The following is a 22,701-nucleotide window of genomic DNA, read 5'->3' on the forward strand; positions in this document are numbered from 1 at the left end:
AACACAAGTCTTGAACTTACTTGGAGGCTAACTCAATCTGTGTAATTTATCCCGTATACTTTAAATGCTAAAAAGACAGATTTTATAGTCTTTGATGCACTTCGCTACTTGGTCTTTCTAAGTTTTTGTCATTTAATTTTCTTTTCCTCTATTTGAGTATTTATATCCGGGTGTTTCGCTATTCAAATGTTTATCGATTTTAATAAAGTCTTCTACCTTAAGTCACTCTCTTTTTGTGTCCAATAGCTGAATCGTCTTTGAGAATCTACAAAAATGTTCCGTTTAGACTCTTTCCGTATCTCTCATAACGTAAACCGCAGAAGAATCGTCGTGTTTAGACCAGCTCATTGTTGGAAGCGTACCAGTCATTGTGGGAGCCTCCTGGCCTTCAGCGGGGACCCGGGGCCCGGGGGAGCGCGTGTGGAATAGGTCCCGGACGCGCTGGTACAGGGCTGCCGGGGCTCCTGATGTGTTGGCGCTCCCGTGGAGGAACCATCCGCCGGTGTTGTTGGTGTCCGCATCTGAAACTGTAGCTGTTGACAAAAGAGATAGTTTTTTTTTAATTAGTCATCTTTTCGTCAAATTGTTTCAATAATTTTAACCAGTGGGTATTAAAGCATATTTCTTTCGACTTATTTTCTTTTGATTTTTTTTATCTTGTGTAATATTTAAAGAATTCAACAAGATTGCACCAAAGTATAAACTCATTACAGTTTTAAGAAATAAGATTAAATATACAAAAATTTATCGCTGAAGCACACCCTTTAATTTGATAATGTAAATTACCAATATAGTTTTGTTGCTGATATTGCAAAACGCATTAAATTAATATAAGTAGATAATTACTCATCAAAAACTTTAACTTATATTTCGTACTACAGGTTACACTTTCAACCTTTTTTTAAAAGTTACCCATTATGTTCATAAGTGAATTCATTATGTACTAAAGAAAAACTGACGATTGCTTCAATAAGCTTTTGTTCTAAAGATCTTTCATCGCCCATGTAGCAAAAAGTCTTATTATCAATAAAACGTTTTGCTACATGGTTGATTAGCTAGCTAGGCAGATTGCTCATTAGACCTTTTGCTTTGTTTGCGGTTTTGCTTCTCACTTTCTGATCGAAATGTTATTAGATAATTACACATTCAAAATTTTTATCGGAGTCGCGTCAGTAAAAAGTTATTATTTCTGATGTAATCGAAAAATAATAAATACAAACCATAATCGTCAAAGGACACAAAATGATCCACATCCCATGCTTGGTACCTCCTCTTTTCCACTAAACTCATATCTATCTCTATATCCGAACCAAACATATGTCCACGGAAAAGAAGATTATCGCGATAAAGACAACACCATTTTACAAACTGTCCCCATTTTCAGAAATAAAAATATTTATGTCATGGTAACCGGTTGAAGCCCACTGAAAAGTCATCTAACCAAATATCATATTAGTGGAAAATACTACTTTTTGCAGGAAAAATTGGTCTTTCCTAAAATTTGTGTTATTAATGGAAATTCGCACTTTTCAAACCACGGAAATATCACATAGTTGGAATATTCCACCTATTCTGGTTTTTTTCGGACACAACAACAATGATTTATCACATCGTTACAAGAAACTACCTTTTAATGGTCATCTAAAATTTGTTCTTCCAAAGATCTGTCACAAAAGTAGAAATTTTCGCATTTCCTGTTTCACAAAAAGTTGACTTTCAAATGACGTGACACAATCGTGAAACTCCGCACACGATCGCCCGTTGCGAAAAAAATAACAGATTTCCTATTTTACAAAAAGTTGCTTTTCCAAAAATGTGACAAATCAAAGAAAGATTCAACCTGCCCACGAAAAACCCCACACACGACCGCCCACCGCGGCTAGAGGAAAATAACTGCCCATTGAAGTGGATCAGAGTTACATGAAGCTGCGCGCGCGCTTCCTGAATTATCATTTCCGCCATAGGGTGTCCATGATTCCAGAAGATTTAGGAAATAATATTTGCTATTTGATTAATTAACTGTGGTGTTAATTAGTGTTACAAGTTGTATAAAAATTAGCTTAGACTAATTTTACTACGTTATAAAATTTTTTGAAGAATAGGGAATGACAGGATATGATAGGAAAAACTAGAAAGTGATATAACTATCACTTTTTTATTTAACTTTTTTTATAGGTCGATTATAATGCAAAAAAAAAACTGAAAATCTTTTCCATACAACTAGAGACCACGAATACATCGTTACTCGTACAAGTTATTACTAATTTCATTATACTACGGCTAATGAATTCCGACTAACTGTAATAAAATTCTAGTTTTTTTGACGTTCGCGTTCGACTTGTTTCCGCATAGCTGAGCCGCATCCGATTATGACTAGCTATTATCCCGAACATAGATAGCAATCATTTTTTTAATTAACAAGATATTTTATTAGTAGATATTTGTATCGTTACTGTAACTGGGTATTATTAAATAATATAATATCATGTTACCGTGTGGTTGCCGGCACCAATAGGAAAAGGGAATAAGACGATTACATCTCTTTCCCATGGATGTCGTAAACGACCTGTTACTATTTGAATCTCAATTCTATCATTAAGCCGAGCAATTGAACGTGGCCTATCAGTCTTTCAACTGATGTCTCTGTCTACGCTGTTAGGGAAATAGACGTGATTATAATTCGCAACGTTGATTATTTGCCATTCCCTTAAGTTTCACTGTGCTCTGACAATTTGGCTGGTGTTGCTAGCTATAGATGTTATCAGTATTTATTATAAAATATAGTATCGTTGAGTTAGTATCTCGTAACACGCAAGTTTCGAACTAACTTCGAGGCCAACTCAATTTGTGTAATTTGTCCCGTACATATTTTTTTATTTATTACTCTGTATATACCAAAATGATGGCAAACGATGGGCTAACAACCTGTCACTATTTGAATCTCAATTCAGATCATAAAGCCAAACAGTTGAATGTGGCCTTTCAGTCTTTTTAAGACTATTGGCTCTGTCTACCCCGCAAGGGATATGGACGTGATTATATGTATGTATGTATACAACACATAGGCCACGTTCAGCTGTTTGGCTTAATGAAAGAATTGAGATTCAAATAGTGACAGGTTGCTAGCCCATCGCCTAAAAAAGAATCCCAAGTTTGTAAGCCTGTCCCTCAGTCGCTTTTTACGACATCCATGGGAAAGAGATGGAGTGGTCCTATTCTTTTTTTTTCTAATGGTGCCGCAAACCACACGGCCACGGCCACGGTACATGATATGTATATATGTATGTATCCCAAAATATTTGCAAAATGCGGTCACAGTGGCGGCTCCTCGCTCCGCTTCGTGTCCTATTCGTTGCGCTCATACTTCACGCCTACAATTACAGGATTAACGTATGGTCACGTCTATATCCCTTCCGGGGTAGACAGAGCCAACAGTCTTGAAGACTGGATGGCCACATTCAGCTATTTGGCTTAATGAAAGACTTGAGATTCAAATAGTGACAGGTTGCTAACCCATCGCCTAAAAAGAATCCCAAGTTTGTAAGCATATCCCTTAGTCGCCTTTTACGACATTTAGGGAAAGAGATGGAGTGGTCCTATTCTTTTTTTTTCTAATGGTGCCGGAAACCACTCGGCTAAGGGATAGGCTTACAAACTTGGGATTCTTTTTTAGGCGATGGGCTAGCAACCTGTCACTAGTTGAGTCTCAATTCTATCGTATAGCCAAATAGCTGAACGTGGCGTTTCAGTCTTTTCAAGACTGTTGGCTCTGTCTACCCCGCAAGGGATATAGGCGTGATGATATGTATGTGTGTATGTATCCCAAAATATTTGCAGAATGCGGTCACAGTGGCGGCTCCTCGCTCCGCTTCGTGTCCTATTCGTTGCGCTAATACTTCACGCCTACAATTACAGGATTAACGTTACCTCAATACCGATGCATAATCGTTTGAATTGCTTATTTAAAGCAAAACAATGCAGCTTGCTTTCACGCGTGTTTATCTGTTGTTGACTCACCTTCTGAGACTTGGTAATGACGAAATATCGTAATTAATGTGACAAATTAATTTGCCAATCACGGAAGTAAGAAGACTCAAATCAAGACAAAAATATGTCACCCCTCAATTCGCAAGACAGCAGAAATTTAAGATATTAAAAAAAACTGATTTATTAACCACGATCAAAGTAAAATGCCTCGTTGATTAAGATTTACATATGCATCTGCAGGTCCAGATCTAAAAGAGCTTATGGACCTAAAAGTTGTTAGCAGTATCCACAGCCTTTTTAAAAAAAAAACATTAACTACATATGATGTCTAAGAATTACCAGAACTTTCTTCCCCTGAAGAGCTGTTATGCGTAGCACTGGTGGAAGTGCCTCTTTGCATGGGATTCACGTATAATCCATCAGCTGGTCCAGATCTAGAAGAGCTTATGTACTAGCTGTTAGCAGGGATCCACTGCCTCCTTCAAAAAAAACATTAACTACTTCATAAGATATCTAAGAATTACCTGAACTTTCTTCCCCTGAAGAGCTGTTATGCGTAGCACTGGTGGAAGTGCCTCTTTGCATGGGATTCACGTATAATCCATCAGCTGGTCCAGATCTAGAAGAGCTTATGTACTAGCTGTTAGCAGGGATCCACTGCCTCCTTCAAAAAAAACATTAACTACTTCATAAGATATCTAAGAATTACCTGAACTTTCTTCCCCTGAAGAGCTGTTATGCGTAGCACTGGTGGAAGTGCCTCTTTGCATGGGATTCACGTATAATCCATCAGCTGGTCCAGATCTAGAAGAGCTTATGTACTAGCTGTTAGCAGGGATCCACTGCCTCCTTCAAAAAAAACATTAACTACTTCATAAGATATCTAAGAATTACCTGAACTTTCTTCCCCTGAAGAGCTGTTATGCGTAGCACTGGTGGAAGTGCCTCTTTGCATGGGATTCACGTATAATCCATCAGCTGGTCCAGATCTAGAAGAGCTTATGTACTAGCTGTTAGCAGGGATCCACTGCCTCCTTCAAAAAAAACATTAACTACTTCATAAGATATCTAAGAATTACCTGAACTTTCTTCCCCTGAAGAGCTGTTATGCGTAGCACTGGTGGAAGTGCCTCTTTGCATGGGATTCACGTATAATCCATCAGCTGGTCCAGATCTAGAAGAGCTTATGTACTAGCTGTTAGCAGGGATCCACTGCCTCCTTCAAAAAAAACATTAACTACTTCATAAGATATCTAAGAATTACCTGAACTTTCTTCCCCTGAAGAGCTGTTATGCGTAGCACTGGTGGAAGTGCCTCTTTGCATGGGATTCACGTATAATCCATCAGCAGGTCCTGATCTAGAAGAGCTTATGGACCTAGCTGTTAGCAGGGATCCACTGCCTCCTTCAAATAAAACATGTACTACTTCATATGATATCTAAGAATTACCTGAACTTTCTTCCCCTGAAGAGCTGTTATGCGTAGCACTGGTCGAAGTGCCTCTTTGCATGGGATTCACGTATAATCCATCAGCTGGTCCAGATCTAGAAGAGCTTATATACTAGCTGTTAGCAGGGATCCACTGCCTCCTTCAAAAAAAACATTAACTACTTCATAAGATATCTAAGAATTACCTGAACTTTCTTCCCCTGAAGAGCTGTTATGCGTAGCACTGGTCGAAGTGCCTCTTTGCATGGGATTCACGTATAATCCATCAGCTGGTCCAGATCTAGAAGAGCTTATGGACCCGATGGTGGAAGGCAGGGATCCTCTGCGCTCGGCGGTTGACCGCCGGTCTTTCTCTGGAGTGTGAAGGTAGAACGGGGAGCGAGTACTGCCCGCGTTGATGCAGTTTGGAAGAGCACACTGGAATTGACAAGTTTATCAATTAAATATAATGCGATAAAGATTACTGGAAGAGTTATTCCGTTCTGGTCATCCAAACGGATGCACTCTTCATTGTTATTAATAGTTTTGTCCAGTCTGATCCACTATGAAATAATTATTCCGTTCTTATACCCCTTTCCCACTGAATGGGGGATCAGAATAGAAAATAAATAAAATAAAACGGATCCACTAGGGTATCGCATTTTGGGGATCAGACCGGGATAAATCTATTGGAATATATTATGAGTATTTTCGTAAAAAAGTAATCCAAGCGGAGTGTCTATGGCTCTGTGATCTGCGGAAATGACTGAGCAGCTTCTGTCTTACTTTCGTATTCTTGACACTAAGAAAAGCCTAATACAACTCAGATCAAGGCTTTTCTTTGCTTGCTTAACATAGTTAGGAAACTTAAACATTTTATCTCATCATGCTCACCGTAGAATAAAGGTGGAAACAGGTATAACCAATAACCTTTGACACTAAAATAAATGAATAAACCTACTCATGGAAAGAGTGTTATGAAGTGACCTATAATAAAAAAAAATTAATTTGAATTTTTGTTATTGCACAGTTTCCCAACTGTACGTTCGTGAAAGGAATTCAGAGAATATTTACTTACTCTGGCTTCACCGGGCGTGCAGGCGCAGGAGTGTACAGCTTTATAAGAAGCCAGCTGCTTATTGTCTGCGCCGGCGGCTCCCGCTGCCACTAACACGTTCAAGCACTGCGGACAAAAAATATACTTTAAAAATTAAAAAAAAAATAAAAAAAAAGTTTATATTCCACAAACAGCATTACAATGTAATATTATACAATATTTTGGGAGTGGACTTGAGTCTAAGCTAGGTTTCTCTCAGGCCTCCATGTCACCCGCCCGCGGTTAAAGAAACTTATGGATAAAAATATAAAGGTTTACAGATATACAGTTTCAAAATAGTATTTCTGTAATTATTTTAGTTAAATAAGTAAAAATATCTCTTAAATACTTTCTGAAATAAACATTGTTAGACATGAGAAATAAGTATAAATAAAACTCTCGTCAATTTATGTTCCCGTGAAAATATAGGGGTATCTTCTCAAATTCCGGGGAATCTTCTCTTTCAGACTACAAGGAACCTACATGCCACATAAAAAAGACCAGCGGTCTGGGCTGTGCAACATATTAACGAACCAGTCAGTGCCTTCTTTTATATAAGTATGTAGCTATATAGTTTTTTTATACATCTTCAGGTCGCATGCAAGATACAAGGATCTTGGCAAGTGGAAAGATGTGGTCTCCGCCTACCCCTCCGGGAAAGAGGCGTGATTTATGTAGGTATGTATGTATCTTCGGGTCGCGATACAAAACATATTTTCCTTTTTTTTAGCCTAACGAAAAACCTTTAAGGATTTCGAGTAAGTTACAATACTATCAAAATTAGATGCTGTTGATTGTCATAAGCGCTATAGTCTATACGCATCATTTGGAACAGTAAACAATTCTATTGAATTAGTTCAGCTAAAACCGTTCCATGAAAGCAATGTCCAGCCATGTCTAAATTAATTTAGCATATTGTTTGAAGGGCATTGACAGCTTCCCAGGTCAAACCAAGGTTACATGCACTTCACATCATCATGTCACGTGATCATAATCGATGAACTAGTAACAGTGATGATCACATAAACTCCACACCCTGGTGTTGCAGTATGTCTTTTGTCAATCACAATCATCGCATAATCGTCTTTCTAACCAGAGAATAAAAGATTGAACCTTGAATATGTATTCTATCTTAAACAAAAATTTGAAAAAAAAAACCATCTAAGTTTTTAGTAAACTTATAGAATCCGAAGTAAAATATGCACAATGCTAATTAAAATACCGCGCAGTTCCAAATTCAAATCATACCAAAGACACCCAGCAGAGTGTGACCGGTGAAAATGATACTTTCCAAACGTGAGCTTTACTCTACGTCTATTGTCTATGCCGCTATTAGCTGGACCACAGACAACGTAGAAAGCGATACTGCCGTAATTATGGCGTCAACAGGTGGAAACTATTTCAATTATGCGTCTTTAGAGGCATTGTTCGCGACGTAATTGTTTCCTATTTGACATTTAATACGCACTTTATTGCATACATACATATAATCACGTCCATATCCCTTGCGGGGTAGACAGAGCCAACAGTTTTGAAAAGACTAAATGGCCACGTTCAGCTGTATGTCTTTAAAGTGAAGTTGATATTAATAGAAAAGTTACAAAAATTATATGCCATTACGTGGACATTTTATTTTTATAACGTCACTGTTGTAGATAATTTAAAATTAATGACAAACACACTTTTTTAAACAATAAAAGTAGATATTAGAATATTAACGGAGCAGAATATAAAGGCTTTTGTTCACGAAAACAATATAAAATCAAGATCAAGAAGTTAAGTGACTGTCACACGTCGTTACCTTCACATTATAGCGATAAGTATCCATTAGATGACCTATACCGGACTTTCTTAGAAAAGCATTGTTATAAAATAAAGCCTTCCATGGATTCCATTTTGGCCCACTGTTAAATGAAGCACTTTTGAATAAGGTGTAGTGTAGAATAAAGGTAATCATCTATACTAATAAATATTATAAAGCTGAAGCGTTTGTTTGTTTTTTTGAACGCGCTAACCTCAGACTCTACTGGTTCTTATTGAAAAATTATTTTTGCGTTGAATGGACCATTTATCGAGGAAGGCTATATAAAATCACGCTGCAACTATAAGGAGCAAAAAATTAATGGAATATGTGAAAAAAACGGGAAAATAATTCATCCTTGAGGGCTTCAATGATGCCCAAAATAACTATTCCACGCGGACGAAGTCGCGGACACCGCTAGTATTTTATACGCGGTTTATATCATATTAGGGCAAAGCTTTTTTATAATCTTCTACAAAAATCTCGATTGCACCCTCCGCCAAAATCTTTCAAAGCCCGAGATTCCACATACATACATACATTCTCGTACATATAGTCACGTCTATATCCCTTGCGGTGTAAACAGAGCCAACAGTCTCGAAAAGACTGATAGGCCATATTCAGCTGTTTGGCTTAATGATAGAATTGAGATTCAAATAGTGACAGGATGCTAGCCCATCGCCTAAAAAAAGAATCGCAACTACAGCTTATAAAGCCTGTCCCTTAGTCGCCTTTTACAACCTCCGTGGGAAAGAGATGGAGTGCTATTTGGTGCCGGGAACCACACGGCACTGAGATTCCATTGACTATAAAATTAACATTCTTCTGTATTTATTTTCATGACACGAAAATCCACATTGATTCTTGTGGTGATGTCTGAAAATGAAATTCTATTTGCGTTTAACGTGTTAACAAACTCCCAGTTCATTACTGACATATGTATAGATATTAGAATATCAGTTTTAACGCCAAGGGCTTCGATCAAAGAAGAATTTCCAGAACTTTCTCTACAGGCAATAATTCCTAAGACTGAAACAATACAATAAACCCACCTCCAAATGATGGTTCTCGGCCGCATCGTTGATAGGGCTCTTCCCGTGCCGATCCAGGTGGAGTCTCGCCCCGTGTCTGAGCAGCCAACGGACGGTGCTGAGGTGGCCCCGGGATGCTGCAAAATGGAGTGGAGTGGCGCCGTCTCCGTCCCTCGCATTGGGGTCTATTCCTCGCTCCACAATCTAGAAAACATACATACATACATACATAAAATCGACGGTTCTGTGGCGCAGCGGTAGTACGCTTATCTGTGACACCAGAGGTCCCGGGTTCGAATCCCGGCCAGGGCATGATGAGAAAAGAACTTTTTCTGATTGGCCTGGGTCTTGGATGTTTATCTATATAAGTATTTATTTAAAAATATAGTATCGTTGAGTTAGTATCTCGTAACATAAGTCTCGAACTTACTTCGAGGCTAACTCAATCAGTGTTATTTGTCCCGTATATATATTTATATTTTTATACATAAAATCACGCCTCTTTCCCGGATGGGTAGGCAGAGACTACCTCTTTCCACTTGCCACGATCTCTACATACTTCCTTCGCTTCATCCACATTCATAACTCTCTTCATGCAAGCTCGGCGGTTTCGGGTACTTTTGACCTAGAAAACATATAGGCACATAATTTGTCATTTCTCCAACGTGGTATTTTTGAGGTAATCCGAAGTGTTAAGAGAGTGCCGTGTGGTTCCTGGCACCAATAAAACAAAAAATGAATAGGACCACTCCATTTATTTACCATGGAAGTCGTAAAAGGCGACTAAGGAATAGGCTTATAAACTTGGGATTCTTCTTTTAGGCGATGGGCTAGCAACCTGTCACTATTTTAATCTCAATTCTATCATCAAGCCAAACAGGTGAGCGTGGCCTATCAGTCTTTTCCAGACTGTTGGCTCTGTCTATCCCACAAGGGATATAGACGTGATTATATGTATGCATGTATGTATGTTAAAACAGAGAACATGAAACATATGTCTTGTCATCGTTCGTCAATAAAGGTTTAGCGTATAAACTAAATTATGCAGGTGGTTGAGGCCTTAGGATGGTGAGCGGAATGGTCATACTTTTTGGTTTGAATATGGGAAAATTAGGCAACAGTAACTTTGACAGACTCTTAAGAAGCCGGCAAGTATATGTTCTATTTCGTATTGGACAGTCCTTTGGCCAACAGAAAAAGATAATCGTATATTATTTTTATATTTTTTGCCGTCAGAGCAAAAAGTTAAGAAGAACATGCCCAAGAAAAAATAAATTATTTATTTATTTACGCCAATACACATTAATACTACAATGGTAGTAGTACACATCTGTAAGTATTTGGCAAAGAATTTTTATAAAACAAAACATTACTCTTGACAGTCTTCATTTCAAATACAAAGGACAAAGACTAAGAAGTTTCATTCAGAAACTAACAAGTTGAAGAACATTCACATTTTTCACAAAATAACAAAAATTGCCTTATACTCGTATTCCATCTATCCACATAAATAACATGATATTATGAGTTAACCATAGATAAAAAGTGCAAGGCTAATGATTTATTAGAAAAGATTTTACACAGATTAAATCGGATTATCTCAGTGATATAAGATCAACTTAGTATTACAGACAGATTTCTCCAGCTTCAGGTAATAAAACTTCGTTTCTAGTTAACTGTTTTACGGCAAACAACTGGTTTATTGCTTTGTAACAAGCATTTAAATCTTACTCAAAGCTACACAGTTTCTAAGAGTTGGTTAATGAATTGCAATTTGTGTGTTTTCTAAACTATTAAATAATCGGTAGCCTTGGTAAGAACTTACTTTCTCACTCTCATTAAAATTATTCCCACGTCTTGACAAAACTCTTAAAATTAAAAACCTATGTTAAAAATTATGTACCTACTTAAGTGTAAAGTTTTTATGATCCGCTATCTGTCTTTGTCAAAACTGAGTACTTAGATCAATTGTAGGGCACTTTTTTACCTTATTCACCATTTCACGTTATGTTGTTATTCCAAATTATATTCCGAAAACTATATTGACCACATTTGATAGGGGAGTCAAGGAAAGCGGGCGTTGTTAGAGAAAGTAATTGCAAAAAAATTGTTGGTGTGACAGCTCTAAGGCTTTAGAAATAGAATAAATTATTCCATACAAACAGATATATTTTTGTCTTTTTTATCTTCTCTCAATCAACATCAAATTAGATTATATAAGTATAACACCTTCACAAGAAGTTAATGATATAATTAAAACATCATTACAATTGACATGACACGCAAACATAACGCAATACAAATCATCTCAGAATCTACACAAGAAAATGACGAATGAAATGATAATCATCAACTAATACAACAGAAAGAACGAAACTAAGAAATTGTAACAATCGATGGGTTACATAATGATGATCACGGAGAAAACGCAGTTCGATAACTTAGGAAGGAAACATATGTTCCGTGCGTTATTAAAATTGTTATTTTAATGTTTCCGTGATGTGACGACAATCGATGTTTTATTGTAAGTCGTTGAGATTGATTACAAATTCATTAAAGCTAATGCCATTTTCATAGTTAGAGGACATCTTATGTGTGCAACTGTACAGAAAAGCTGTTTGAATTATTCATTCTTTACAAATTTTTAAAGAGCGTTAGTCCTGTTCGTGTCCTGTCTATTCAAGGCGTCCCTTACAATGAACTTACGTCTTAAACTGTCGTACCAAAAATACATACATATATATATATATATATTGCAAGTGCATATATCAACTAGCAAGTCTTGTCCGACAGTTGAACAAAACTTACAATATATCTGATCAACTTATGAATTTCTCTGGATTGCGCCTTCTTCGAAAAAGGCTCGATTATGTGTTTTTTTCCTTCGCTCATGTCGTAAATCTTAACTGTATCGTAACAATACGTGCTGTTCAAATTATGTACATCCAAAACTTACCATCCACTTAACGCAGTCCAAACAACCAGTCTGCGCAGCCGCATGTATCGGCAGCATCCCATCCCTGGCCCTCGCGTCCAGCCTTCCACCAGCCTCCAGCACCAGGTACTTCAGGACTGCTAGGTGGCCTTCCTGGGCTGCCAGGTACACCGGCGTCACGTCGTTATCCATCGCAGTGTTGGCACTGGGGAATAAAATGGTTGGATTAAAGAGATGTTCACTTTTATTATTATTATTATGGTCAGTGTCTTGGTTTTTGATGATCCTAATTATTACTATATATGTATGTATTTCTATTTTGGATTTGACTTCTGTGAAATATGTTTATAGCACACATTTACATACATACATATATATAATCACGTCTATATCCCTTGCGGGGATAGAGCCAACAGTCTTGTAAAGACTGATAGGCCACGTTCAGCTATTTGGCTTTAGCACACATTTCTATGATAAAATTGTTGTCTTGTAAATTATATACATGTGCCTAAAATCATGGCTTCATCCCGTACGGGGTAGACTGAGCCAGTAGTCCTATAAGACCAAGTTCAGTTGTAAGTCCATCGCATCATAAAAATTATGCTACCAGTAAAAAGAGAACACTCTTTTCTGCAGTTTAGATTAAACTTTTTGAGAACAACCTGAAGACAATAAAGGTCAAACGCGTAGTTTGCTGAGAGTAAGGTGTTTCGTAGAAGTATTTGTAGGAAATCTTCTTAACATTAATTAATTCTTCTTTAAGTATTTAATTATTTATTGTATGTAAATATTAACAGGCAAAGCCAGCTGGCATGCATATGCATATGTATGCCATAGCAAATGTTGCCATGTCCTGTTTTTGGTTAGCGAAAAATATCAGATTTTTATTGTTAATAATTTTTATTTGATTTCCAAAAATAAAGTACTTTTAATTTGATTATTTCTCTCCTTCAATCTTCTGTAGTGTATATTCCAGATCTTTATTTTTAAATGTAACTAATGATACGGTCCATATTCTTTCTCAATTCTATCATAAAGCAAGCGTGGTCTTTCAGTCTCTTCAGGACTGTTGGCTCTGTCTACCCCGTAAGGGATAAAGTCGTGACTATATGTATTTATGTATGTATCTTCTTTCAATTAATAAAAACTTAAAATCGGTGAAATCGAATGTTCTACAAGTTACACAGATCCATTTACATTGTAAATGAAACCTCGTGTGTGGTATGCCCTTGTCTGGTATTTCCTCCATTTTAGTAATGGTCTTCTTACGTAAATATTTCCCTTATTAATTAGTTGAATAAAACATTTTCAAACGTTCACTACGAATTTTTCCACTCTATTTTAGAAGTTATATGTTTTATTTTGATAATTGTTTTGAGTGTGTGCCTTTTACAGAATAAAACTTATATACGTTACTTATAGTAGTAGTAACTAGTAAAAACGTATGCAAGTAGCATACGTTTTTACTAGTTACGCTCCTACGTTATTTACCTAGTTTAACTTTAAATCAAGTTGGGTTTAAAGAATACATGTAAATTTAGGTATCTAATTATCTTATCAATTATCATAACTTACAATCACGCCTGTATCCACTGCGGGGTAGACAGAGCCAACAATCATCATAAGACTGAAAGGCCACGCCCTGCTGTCCGGCAGATAATGATAGAATTGAGATTCAAATAGTGACAAGTTATTAGCCCATCGCCTAAAAGAGGATCCCAAGTATATAAGCCTATCCCTTAGTCGCCTTTACGACGACGTCCATGGGAAAGAGTGGCCCTATTTTTTTTTCAATTGGTGCTGGTAACCACACGGCTATATCTATCAACGATGTTAGATACTATATTTAATAATCCGACAAAAAATCTAATGTATACTTATTTCTACGACTTTATTAATATTATAAAAAGGTGCATAAAATTTGTCTATAATTGTTTGTTTGTAAGGGCTTACCTTTAGTATTACTGAACCGATTATGAAAATTATTTGACTGTTAAACATACATAAATATCTGCGGGTGTATGTACAAGCCGTGGCGGGTCGCAAGTATCACATAAAACCTTCAAATGTAATATATTTATTGCATCAGAAATAAAAATGTAATGTATGCCTGTACATTAAGAAGGCATTTAGTCCCTTTATGTTGTCAATACGAAATATTACGCGGTAGAAATGCAGCTACTTTGATCTTTTCTCTGTATCTTTTATCTATTTAAATGCAGAAGGTCAAACAGTCAGTTACATAAACTCTATAATATTATATCTAAATTATATTTTGTAATACGCAAGTTACCAAAACCGAGATCGGAACGTGAGACTCGTATTGTTTCAAGATCGAAACATCTATACAATAAGTGTTAGAAATAGAGATGGCATGATAGTAATGTAATTATTTTTAATGTATTATTGCAATAATACATTACCAATAATTACATTAAATAGTGATGTGATGCAGAAATTAGCTAGACTGTCAGGTTACGTCAAAATGAAGATGAGAGCTTTTTAAAAATAATTTCATAAGACAAATACCAATTTCTCAATACGCCACTTATTTCTCTGCTTCTAATGCACAGATCCTACACTTACATACATACATACATACATAAAATCACGCCTCTTTCCCGGAGGGGTAGGCAGAGACTACCTCTTTCCACTTGCCACGATCTCTGCATACTTCTTTCGCTTCGTCCACATTCATAACTCTCTTCATACAAGCTTGGCGGTTTCGGGTACTTTTGACCTGACCCTTTACCAGGACGTCCTTAATTTGATCAAGATACGTTCGTCTAGGTCTTCCTACACTTAATCCTACACTTAATAATATAAATCCAATTGTTCTATTGTATACTAGCTGTGTCCGCGACTTTGTCCGCGTGGAATAGTTATTTTGGGCATTATTGAAGCCCTCAAGGATGAACAATTTTTCCCCGTTTTTTTTCACATATTCCTTTATTTCTTTGTTCCTTATAGTTGCAGCGTGGTGTGATATAGCCTAAAGCCTTTCTCGATAAATGGTCTATTCAACGCAAAAAGATTTTTCAATTTGAACCAGTAGTTCCTGTGATTTGCGCGTTCAAACAAACAAACTCTTCAGCTTTATAATATTAAAGTATAGATTAGCTTAGCTGTATTACCTGCGATTTCATACTTTTGGAAAAGTCTATAAAGTGATTTTAAATGAAATATTCCCTTCTAAAGTAATAAAAAGTCTAACCCCTTTCTAAATTTTTAAGTATGAAGTTAATTATTGTGAAATAAAATTTATAACGGAAATTGGTTTTAACCATTGACTTATATTAACTTCATAAATCGCACAATAAGGTACTTTAGATTATTGTAGAGAAAGCCCTTGAAACTATTTGATAAGAAATAAAATAAATGTGCCTAGCATAGTAAAGTAATTAATTACCTATGCAAATATAGATTTTACAAATCACACAGACTGAGCTAGAACAAAAGAAAGCATAAAATCTAAACTAGGTACTCTAGTTACCAAGTTTATTAAAGTCTAGACTTAAACTAGTCATAAACCTTATAAATAATCCAATTCAACACCTATCGCCATCATCTCAAGATTCAAAATCATTTGATAACTATGTATCAAGTTTCACTTTTCATCACGTTTTCACCTGAGGGTCACTAGCATTAGATAACCTGACTTTGACCATTTAACTATTACGTGATTTGTATATAATATATCATAGAGAAATATTTGTGGCGGTTATGTCATTTTGATTATATAAAAGCATATCAGATTACATATCTGAGTTTTATCTGAATTCTAGCACATAGGTAATGTACCTACCTGCTTACCTTAATCATATTTTAGATTCATTCTTAAACTAATATTATTTTAAAATATAAATTATTAATAATCTACTTACCTAAAATTACATTATTCGATTTAGATAAAAGAACAGTAAGACAACATAAATCTCTATTAAACGCAATTTTTTACGGTTTAATTATTTTAGCTTGCCGCCAAATAAATCGGTAATTTTAACATAATATTATGTTATTTCAGTGTGTAAGCTATATTAGGTATCTACCTACTGCTAGTAAAGTTTCAATAAGTTTTTGCGTGACAAATTACACAAATTGATTGTGTGTAAGAGTAACAAACACACACACATACTTACAAACTTCGGCATTTATAATATAAATACGTAGGATGCCAAATATCCTTCTAAAAGTCATAGATTTTACCGTTCCCTTCCAGCGTAAGTTCCCGCCTTTATTTTGTGGTACTTCTTGCTCTTCTTATTCTTCTTCCCGAAAAACTTGCTCGTAACCCGGTTGTACGGGGGTTGAGAATTGAGCGTCATTCCTGCAGCTTTATTTTCCAAATTATTATAAAGCAGTTTATCAAATATATATTCTCATTTTTACACTGATTTAAAGCAACAAAACAAAACTAACTAAATGGGTAATAAAAAATCAAAATTAGAACGTTCGCGTTAATTCGACAAGAAATTATTCAATTCGAAAAAAGAACATTAATAACACGATGCACCAAAGAGTTCACATTTTACTTTTTAAAAACAGAACTTAGGCATGGATATTAAAATTTTACGACAAGTCTGACGCGTATGCGACAAGCACCCGCGGACCGCGACAGTGTCTCACTGTCGAGCTTAAGGCGCCCACACGATTTCCACAAGAAAATAGCGAAAGTGCTCTTTTGTCTGTCTGTACGTTTTCCCATAAATATGGACAGATTAATGACTCGATCGTGTAATACAAAGTTTATTGATCTCGTATAGGTTTGATTTTGAAAGTTTCTGTTCACGAATTCTTATTTTATATTTCAATGTGATTTCAATAATGAGACTTCTTATTTTAAATCGTCATAAGTGTTATTTATAAATTAGTATATAGGTTAGAAGGTACTTAATAATAAATAAAAAAATAAGTTCCTATACAGTTTTAAGAAATGATCTATCTACGTCGATCTTAGCTCTATGGGGAATTGTATTGTGTTCCGATCTAACATTAAAAAAAAACTCAATTTATCATTAAAAATATCAGTTTGTACTGTATATATTTACAAAATATTCAATTCAAATAAAAAAAAATCTATTGAGCTCTAAATAAAAAAGTGCATGAAATTGATTTCGTTTTGAATAATTTTGTCCGCAATGTTTTGTAACGTCTCATAGCAAATCATAAGTCTAGCCGTGACGGTACAAACACAAAGGCGGAGCGGATTAAAACATTGTATAATTTTCTTTTTTATATTTCAAGAAGCTTCACAATATCAATTACAGATTGCTTTATAAGTGCAGAATTTTCATGTCAAGGGTCAAGTGACGATATTTCCTTTCGTGACAAACCAAGGTTTGACACTGATGAGGATCTGAGCCAACTTGAAACTACGTGACTGAGTGACTGACTGACAGATAGCGTACAGCCGATATTTGGCCTTATGGCATAGCATGTTGGGTACCTAATGTAAGAGAGGATATTCCGAAATTACTCATAGACGTAATACTTATAAGAAATTTGGATAATAATACGTCGATGGTCGAATGGTTAAGGTACCCGGCTAAAGGCGAATGGGGTGTAAGCACCATAAGAAAAAGACAAACAAAAAAAAACACAGATAATGAGGTACAAAGGCGGACTCTTCCAGTCAACCTTCTGTTTTATTCCGGGGAATCTAGTTAATATAATTTGACTCCCGTATGTAATTTTCCTCTTAAATATAAATATAATAAAGGGAACTATATTTTCTATCACCAAAATTTATATTTGTCATCAAGTTGTATCACCTAAATATGAATCGACTCCCGTATTTAATTTTCCTCTTATAACTTAAAGCTCAGTCTCCATTTCACTCGGTTAAGTCATGGACCACTACGGCACATGACACAGCCATTTTGAAAACGCTTTCGCTTTTTTTAACACTGCATCCGTCGAAGTATTCTGATCAACTTCGTACATTGACTGTTTCAAACGCATATTTCAATTTATATGAATGTCATATAATTATTAAACCGAACATTTTACACGTTGTAAATTCAAATCCCTTCATTCTGTTTAGAGTAACTTACGGCTTTTATTTCTTTAGGTTTTATAATCAAACGTCAATAATACGATTACTCTTGTAGGCGATGGGCAGCAACCTCTCACTATTTGTTCTCAATTCATCATAAAGTCATACAGCTCAACATGCCCTTTTGGTCTTTCGAGACTAATGATTCTTCTTTAAGGCGATAGGCTAGCAACCTGTCACAATTTGAATGTCAATTCTATCATTGAACTGAACAGCTGAACCCGATCTATCGGTCATTTCGAAACTGTTAGCTCTGCTTACCCCGCAAGGGATACACGTGACTATATGTACGCAAACTTAAAAAAAAAAAAATAGGACGACCTGAAATTATAAAATTAATAGTGTCATAGCCATCAATTTCAAACATCGACGGACCAGACGACGTTGGAGCCTTCTCTGCTCTGTGGTCTCCTTAGAAAGCAACGATCAAGGTCGAATAAATAATATCAATGAAGTGAAACTTAACACAATGCAGTTTTTTTCATAATGTTCCCAACATTTCTCCGGGGCATCGGAGAGGCGCAAGAAATGACAATCGAGCTATGAGATGGGAAAAACTCATATTTCCCTATTCTATTATTAGATATTTTCAAGGTCTGCGTTGAAGTTGTAATTAATACGTACATACATACATATGGTCACGTCTATATCCTTTGCGGGGTAGACAGAGCCAACAGTCTTGAAAAGACTGAATGGCCACGTTCAGCTGTTTGGCTTAATGATAGAATTGAGATTCAAATAGTGATCGGTTGCTAGCCTGTCGCCTAAAAAGAGAATCCCAAGATTATAATCCTATCCCTTAGTCGCTTTTTATGACATCCATGGGAGAAATGGAGTGGTCCTATTCTTATCCTATTGATGCCGGGAACCACACGGTACCAATAAAAAGAAACTCTATGCAAAATCTACTAAAAACGAACTAATTCTTGACGGTTTCTATCTAAAACAATCCCCTGATGTAAACCATACACGCGATGCAAATAAATTATACCCCTCTTTTTCTGTCGGGTAAAAAGCACGCGTGATGCTGAACATGTGTTTCAGAACGGAACTACCGCTAGCCCATAAACACTGCAATATAATACTTATTGCATTGTAATTAGGCTCATAATGCAGCCAGTGAACTGAATAATGCTATAAAGTTTCATAATTGCTATTACTTTTGCGAAAAATCAGTGGATTATGAAATTAGATGTGTTTAGAAATGTTACGGGAATGAGTTAATAAAAAAACTATACATGTTTTATCCATAAAAATCTATGTATGTATTTGACATACATACATATAGTGGCGTCGTCCCTTGCGGGGTAGACAGAGCCAACAGTGTTGAAAAGACTGATAGACCACTGATAGATTTTTGTAGGTATTTGTCCTTTTTTATGTATTTGACAACCTATTCTATATTATGATGAGATACCTTGAATTAAATTATCACCTTCGCATCGTAAACTTATCGAAAATATATATACTAATATTATAAAGCTGAAGAGTTTGTTTGTTTCTTTGTTTGAACGCGCTAATCTCAGGAACTACTGGTTCTATTGGAAAAATTATTTTTTCGTTGAATAGACCATTTATCGAGGAAGGCTTTAGGCTATATAACATCACGCTGCACTATTAGGAGCGAAGATAAAATGGAAAATGTGAAAAAAAACGGAGAAAACAATTCATCCTTGAGAGCTTCAATGATGCCCAAAATAACTATTTCACGCGGACGAAGTTGCAGGCACAGCCAAAGTTGTTTTTTTTTTAAATTTTTTATGTTGTATTTGAGAAGCTTGTGAACGTTGAGTTATTTAAATAAAAATTAAAGCACTGCTAGTAAAGTGAATAAATCTATGCATTTCTGAAGGGCAACTTACCTGATAAAATTCGCTGGGACAGTCTTGGAGTACTTCAGTCTAGCTGAAGCTGATCTTGACGCTCGTGGTCTTGGGCAAGTCGCCATAGTTACACTGTCACACTTCTACCGTCTCTTGTCACACTCAATTGTTCTGTCACACTTTAATAGTGACTTGTCACACTAGTGCTACCCCGTCCATAATGTTATCTTTCTATTGTTAGTGGGTTCTAAATAGCTAAAGTGAGTAGGAAAACTTGTGTTATTTCAACCAAATTTGAAGAAAGCTGTCGAGATTTTTTACTTATACACAGACCTCGTCTTTATTAAAGTATGTATATGTATATCCATGTCACTGTTTGAATCTCAATTTCATCATTACCATTTAAAATTCAAAATATAAAAATTCATTATTATAGGATACTTCATATCGCTTAATAATTGTCAAAACGTTTGGTTTCACAACATTGGTTGACGTCAAATAAACTATGTACTTAAAACTATGTTTACTGCCGCTTCCAAAGCGTCAGTGCAGAAGAAGCGGTAACAAACAAAGTTTCAAGATAGCTGGCTCTGTCTGTACCGCAAGGGATACAGGCGTGATTATATGGATGTAAGGCTGACAAGCCACGTTGAGCTATTGGGCCTAATGATTAAATTGAGATTCAAACAGTGACAGGTTGCTAGCCCAACGCCTAAAAGAAGAAGCCCAAGATTATAAGACTATCCTTTAGTCGCCTTTTACGAAATCCATGGGAAAGAGATGGAATGGTCCAATTCTTTTTGTCATTGGTGCCGGGAACTACACAAAAGTAGCTAAATATTTCAATAACTGTGTTACTAAATTATGTACTTAATAAATTCGTATTTAATATTAATTTCGTGACATAAGCTCTTAGGCATAATAAATATGAGTTTATGTCACGAAATCATTGCGGTCGTTTATTAGGTACATTCGCATTACGTTCTAACGCGTCATGGACGCAGCATCACGTAAGCACATTTCTCTTGTTAAATTACAAAAAATTCCAAAAAAATAATAATCATAAACTTAAATCATAGGTCAACAAAGTTAACCCAACATCACAACATAAGTCCAATTAACGATTAAAACCAACGTTTTGCAACGTAACTAGTTTTCCAAATTTCTCTCGTAGGTAATGCGGCATTTTTATACAAACGGATCATCCAACAGATAGTTGCTAGTTGTAAAATAGTTGCGGGCAAGTCGACCGGTGAGAATCGTCACGCGTACGGCACGCCTCAAATTGACAAGTGATTTTCGTAACACTATTGTTAAAGAATTATTTATAGTATATGAATACAGTGCCGTGTGGTTCCCGGCACTAATACAAAAAAAGAATAGGAGCACTTCATCTCTTTCTTATGGATGTCGTAAAAGGCGACTAAGGGATAGGCTTACAAACTTGGGACTCTTTTTAGGCGTTGGGTTAGCAACCTGTTACTATTTGAATCTCAATTCTATCAATAAACCAAATAGCTGAACGTGGCCATTCAGTCTTTTCAAGACTGTTGGCTCTGTCTACCCCGCAAGGGATACAGACGGGACCATATGTATGTATGTATGAATACATTTATACGCATATATTTTTATCAGACTAAGGGATAGGCTTATAAACTTGGGATTCTTCTTTTAGGCGATGGGCTGGCAAACTGTCACTATTTGAAACTTAATTCTATCGTTAAGCCAAACAGCTAAACGTGGCCTGTCGGTCTTTTCAATACTGCGGGCTCTGTTAATCCCCGCAAAGGATTTTGACGTGATTATATGTATTTTTTTTAAATTTCCGAGGCTAAGTGGTGGCGGAAAGGGACGGGCTTAATTACGTAGAAAAAAACGTAATGGTCTTTATTTTTTATGATAAAATAAAAGAGCTACACTTATGGCATCACTACATTACGTTGTCGGTTTGTCTATAAGGAACCTTTTTCTCGCGAACGCGAAAATATACACAACTGTTATTTGACAAACCGTTTCCACTTTGGAAATCTTTAAAGAACTTTACTCGCCTTCTACGATATCCAGTGGAAGATATAGAGTTATCCTACTTTTTCTCATCTTCATAGGAAATTACCTTTATGGAAATCGAATTAATAACTACTACTATCTAATGGGAAATAAAAAAAAAGTTTACTAACTCAACAAATAAGCAAATATCCAATTATTGTTATATCAAGATAAACCGACAATTAAAAAAAGGAAGTTATGTTTTGATGTAACAACAAATGTGGGTCAAGGTTGATATTCGAAAACGTTTCTATGGAAACAATGGACAATATGTGCTCCCATAACGTATGAACCGTGAAATATTATTAATAATAACAATAACGTATTGTTATTTATGTGTTGAGGTCATGTGTTGAGGTCAGGTCAGACGGTGACGGTGGTCAACTTCCCCTGTATGTCATGAAAGTAAAAAGTTGCTGCCCTTTCATTATGTGAGCATTCAATACCTGGATACATACATACATACACATGATCACGTCTTTATCCCTTACGGGGTAG

The 22,701-nt window shown here is 36.0% G+C and overlaps 1 protein-coding gene across 1 annotated transcript in view; it reads right to left on the minus strand.

Annotated features, from left to right (window-relative positions):
• The window catches only part of LOC106143373 (espin), a 112,693-nt gene that overhangs the window by 15,952 nt on the left and 74,040 nt on the right, over nt 1–22,701 (minus strand). Inside the window, exons 3-7 of the mRNA XM_060948872.1 lie at nt 12,301–12,484; nt 9,366–9,548; nt 6,495–6,599; nt 5,623–5,854; nt 363–533 (exon numbers count right to left, since the gene is read on the minus strand). Of these exons, the coding sequence (XP_060804855.1) occupies nt 363–533; nt 5,623–5,854; nt 6,495–6,599; nt 9,366–9,548; nt 12,301–12,484 (875 nt within the window). The remainder of the gene's footprint in view (nt 1–362; nt 534–5,622; nt 5,855–6,494; nt 6,600–9,365; nt 9,549–12,300; nt 12,485–22,701) is intronic.

Source organism: Amyelois transitella, chromosome 17 (genome assembly GCF_032362555.1).
Source record: "Amyelois transitella isolate CPQ chromosome 17, ilAmyTran1.1, whole genome shotgun sequence".
Classification (NCBI taxonomy): domain Eukaryota; kingdom Metazoa; phylum Arthropoda; class Insecta; order Lepidoptera; family Pyralidae; genus Amyelois; species Amyelois transitella.